Genomic DNA, 4,797 nt, shown 5'->3' with positions numbered 1-4,797 from the left:
TTTTTTTTTGTTCGAATTCCATAGTTTTTTTAATTTTTTTGTTCGAATTCCATATTTTCGTTTTTTTGTTCGAATTCCATGATTTTTTTATTTTTTTTGTTCGAATTCCATAGTTTTTTCGAATTCCATATTTTCGAATTCCATAGTTTTTTTGTTCGAATTCCAGATTTCATTTTTTATTCAATTGTTTTTCCAGATTTTTTTTTCGACTTTTTTATTTGATTGAGTTTTCCTATTTGCTTGAAGTTTTTTGGATTTTAATTTCAAATTGTTTTTTTGCTACAATTTGTATTTTTGATAATTAGGTTTTTGCATATTCATGGATTTAGATGATGTTGAAGATAATTCTCCTTCTTCCTCTATCACCCATTCAGGTAATTTTCATTGTTTTAGTACTTTAATTTCAATTTACTTACATGTTCTAAACTTTACTTGTTGATTATGTTCAAAAGTTGTTTTAATGTTCTAAATTATTTCTGGTTATGTTCTAAAGTAATTCATTATGTATGATATATAGTAATTCACTATATTCTAAAGGAATATGTTATAAGTATGTGATTTAATATGTTTAAACCCTTGTTTTAATTCTTTAATTTCAATTTACTTACATGTTCTAAACTTTACTTACATGTTCTAAACTTTACTTATTTACATGTTTTAAAGTAATTTTGTGAATTTGTTGATTATGTTCAAAAGTTGTTTAATGTTCAAAATTAATTCTGGTTATGTTCTAAAGTAATTCATTATTTTCTAAATTTTTTCACTTTATTCTAAATTTTATTATGTATGTTATAAAGTAATTCACTATGTTCTAAAGTTTATTCTTAATGTTCTAAACATTTTTTTGTATGTTCTAAAGTTTTCTATGTATCTTTCTCTTCATATTCTATGACTTCTATAGTAAGTTCTAAAGTTTACCTTCTAGTTTTAAATTTTACTTTTTATGTTCTAATGCAGTTGGCGTTATTTATCGTACTCCTGATGTTGTTGGATCATTTAGCTCGGGTGGTACCACTAAGGAATGGATTCCAAGTGTTCCCGAGGAGTTAAAACCCCGTTTGGGGATGGTATTCAAAGATCCCGAAGAGGGTCTTAGTTTTTACAAAGCATATGCAAATGCCGCTGGGTTTACTTCTAGGAAATCTACTACTTCAAGGAAGAAGAATAACAAAGATATAATTGCTTTTCAATATGGAGTTTGCAATAAGGAAGGTTTCAGGGCAACAAAAAAACCTATTGCTCAACAAACCGTTGATGAGAAAGGAAAAGTTCGTATTACTAGGAAACGTTTAGTCACTCGTGTAGGATGCAATGCTCACATATGTATGAGATATGATGGTGGAAAGTATGTTGTTAGTCATTTCAAAGAAGAACATAATCATTGTTTATATACTCCAAGTTGTGCTAAATTTCAAAAGAATAATAGGAATATGCATATTATGCATAAAAAATTGATTGTTGATAATTCAAAGGTAATTTATTTTTATGTGTCAAATATTGTTTTAATTGTTATGATTTATTATGTTCTAAAGTTGATCCTTAATCGTAGCATTTTTTTGTTTTTTTGTACACAGGTAAATGTTGGTCCCGTAAGGTCTTATACTATGATGAAAGAATTTGCCGGATCACATGATAATGTTGGTGCATCTAAACAAGATTTCAAAAACTTTTATAGAGATTTGAAAGCTTATATTGCTGGATCAGATGCCCAAATGTTTGTGGATAACTTTCAAAATAAGAAATTGCTTTGGACTGCATTTTTTTTTTACTATGATGTTGATGAAGATGATAGACTTTGTAGAGCTTTATGGGCTGATCCTATTTGTCGAAAAAATTATGCACTTTTTGGCGATATGGTTTCCTTTGATACCACATTCCAAACAAACAGGTGATGTTCTAAATGTAGAATTTTTTATGTTCTTATATTACTATCTATCATGTTTTGATGTTCTAAACATATATTCCTTATGTTCTAAATATACTGATGTTCTGAACATATATATATGCCTTATGTTCTAAATATACTGATGTTTTGAACATATATGCCTTATGTTCTACAATATGTATATCATGTTTTTATGTAATAAACATTATGCTTTTGTGTTTTACACTTTATGTCTTGTTTTCTAAACTAATATCTATCATGTTCTAATGTTCTAAACATTATGTCTATAGTTTATTATTTAAGTTTTAGATAATTCGTTATGTTTTTAAACAAGTATAATATTGACAAGTCTAATAATTAAAATAAATTATTGTGCTCTATGTTTATTTTTAATGTTCTAAAGTTTACCGTTATGTTCTAAAGTTTACCCTTATGTTCTAATATTTTCTGCATATATAATTTGTGTATGTAACAGATATAATATGATCTTTGGTCCATTTACTGGAGTTGATCATCATAAGAAATGTGTTACTTTTGCGGCTTCTTTTGTAGCTCATGAAGATATATCATCTTTTGAATGGGTTTTCAAAACTTTTCTTAAAGCAATGGGAAATAATGAGCCTGTGTGTTTGATAACCGATCAAGATCCAGCAATGAAACTTGCTGTTCGTAATGTTTTTCAAACTACAGAACACAGGTTTTGTATGTGGCATATTATGAAAAAGGTGCCTGAAAAAGTAGGTCGAGCAATTACCCAAGAAACTGATTTTTTGAAAAAGCTTTGTGCATGTGTTTGGCATTTAGAGATTGAGCCGGCAGAATTTGAAGAAAAGTGGAACAAAGTTATTTCAGAATTCAATTTGAACAATCATGGATGGTTGGCAAACATGTACGACATACGTGATATGTGGATTCCAGCGTATTTCAGAGATTTATTTTTAGGTGGCATCATGAGGACCACATCTAGATCAGAAAGTGAAAATAATTTTTTCACTATGTTCACAAATCCCCATCTCACTTTGATTGAGTTCTACATGAGGTAATATGTAAATGCCTAAATATGTTCTAAAGTTAATCTTTTATGTTCAAAAGTTTTTCTTCAATGCTCTAAAGTTTTTTCTATTTATGTTTTATAGTTTTATTTTTATTTTATTAGACTCTCTTTTATGTTCTACATTTTTTCTTATATGTTGAAAATTTTTAGTTTAATGTTTTAATAGTATTTAGATCACAATAATTATTTCATGTGTATTATTTTAATATGTTCTAATGTAGTTCACTTTATGTTCTAAAGTTATCTTCTATGTTCTAAAGTTAATTTATATTTTCTATAGGTTTGAATGTGCATTGGATGCTCAAAGGCACACTCAAAATAAAATGGATAATTATTCGAAGAATAAGCGTCCAGAGTGTAAAACACCAATTCCTTTAGAAAAAGATGCTTCCGAGTTGTTTACAACAACAATTTTCTATGATTTTCAATATGAGCTTGAAATTGGATGTTTTAATTGTGGTGTTGAGGAGATGAAGAAGGACAATGAGATTTATATTTTTAAATTAAGGGAAGGATCTAGGAGGAGGACTTTTGATGTTGTTTTTGATCCAACTACCTTAGATACCAAGTGTTTTTGTAAAAAATTTGAACGTGATGGTGTGCCTTGTAGGCATATGATTTGGGTGTGGAAGGCAAGGATGTTAGAGAAAATTCCCAAGACCTATGTTCTAAATAGATGGTGTACAATGGCTTATAAGAAGCCCATTTTTGATTTAGAGGGTAATGTGTTGGAGGAATGTCTTAATGCAGTAGATAAGAAGATGCTATTAAATGATTTGTGGACTGAAATTCATGCTTGTGTGAGTTTAGTGCAAAACAATGAAGATGAACTAAGTGATCTTGTCAAAAAACTTCGAGCCATGAGAATAGATTTGGAACATAAGAAAACAACAAATGGAAGTAACAATCTTTCTAGCAAAGTTAAAGACATTGAAATGCTTATTGGAGCTAGTTTACCTTCTGAAGTTTTGATCAAACCTCCTAAAATTTCAAAAAACAAAGGTACGGGGGTTCATGTTCCAAATCAGGTTAATGTTCCAAATGATATCAATGTTCCAAATGATACCCATGTTCCAAATGATACCAATGTTCCAAATGATACCCATGTTCCAAATGATACCCATGTTCCAAATAGTGACAAGAGAATGAAGAGTGACAGAGAAAAAGCTGTTGAACAAAGTCAAAAGAAGAAAAGATTATGTAGAGCATGTGGAGAGCTTGGTCATCATGATAGTCGTAATTGTCCAGGGAAAGTCAAGTGATATGTAAGTAAACATTTTTTAATTTTCTTATGTTCTAATTAGTGATAAATTAAAATTATTATATGTTCTAAACTTCATCAAATATGTTCTAACTTTTTTTTAATGTGTTTATGTTCTAATTTTTTTTAAAATTTTTTTTGCAGGTTGATGGATATGCTATAAGTACAACCACCTCAAACATTTAATTTATAGAAATAATCACATTTACTTGTACATGAAAAAAAATTTGTGTAATTTTTTTATATATTTTTTTTTGTATTCTTCAATTTATTAACATAATATCATATTATTTTTTTGTCCAATTATTCTTTAAAAATTGTATGCAACCCATAGATTGATCCACAAACCACCAATTTGAACCCACCGATTTCAACCCACCAATCTACCATTGACAAACACCTACGATGTGAACATATCACCATTGGCAAAATTTCCTAAGCATGTTTAATGAAAGATAAGGGTATAAAATTAAGTATTAATAAGGAATAAAAAAAAGAAATTCAACCAAATTAATCAACCACCACCAATCCAGCCATGACTACCAACCCACCACCACCACCAACCCAGTTACGACCACTTAACCACCGACCCCAAAA

The 4,797-nt window shown here is 29.0% G+C and overlaps 1 protein-coding gene across 1 annotated transcript; it reads left to right on the top strand.

Annotated features, from left to right (window-relative positions):
• The first annotated feature begins 319 nt into the window (after positions 1 to 319).
• LOC145599162 (protein FAR1-RELATED SEQUENCE 5-like) lies at positions 320 to 4,386 on the top strand. The gene is made up of 6 exons (XM_081655573.1): positions 320 to 374; positions 958 to 1,472; positions 1,575 to 1,888; positions 2,361 to 2,924; positions 3,220 to 3,967; positions 4,345 to 4,386. Exons 1-6 carry the CDS (start codon positions 320 to 322, stop codon positions 4,384 to 4,386), a joined length of 2,238 nt encoding a protein of 745 aa, XP_081511699.1.
• Positions 4,387 to 4,797: the final 411 nt, after the last annotated feature.

The sequence above is a fragment of the Chenopodium album genome, chromosome 20 (genome assembly GCF_948465745.1).
Source record: "Chenopodium album chromosome 20, dcCheAlbu1.1, whole genome shotgun sequence".
Lineage (NCBI taxonomy): Eukaryota > Viridiplantae > Streptophyta > Magnoliopsida > Caryophyllales > Amaranthaceae > Chenopodium > Chenopodium album.
This window is presented reverse-complemented; position numbering and strand designations above follow the sequence as displayed.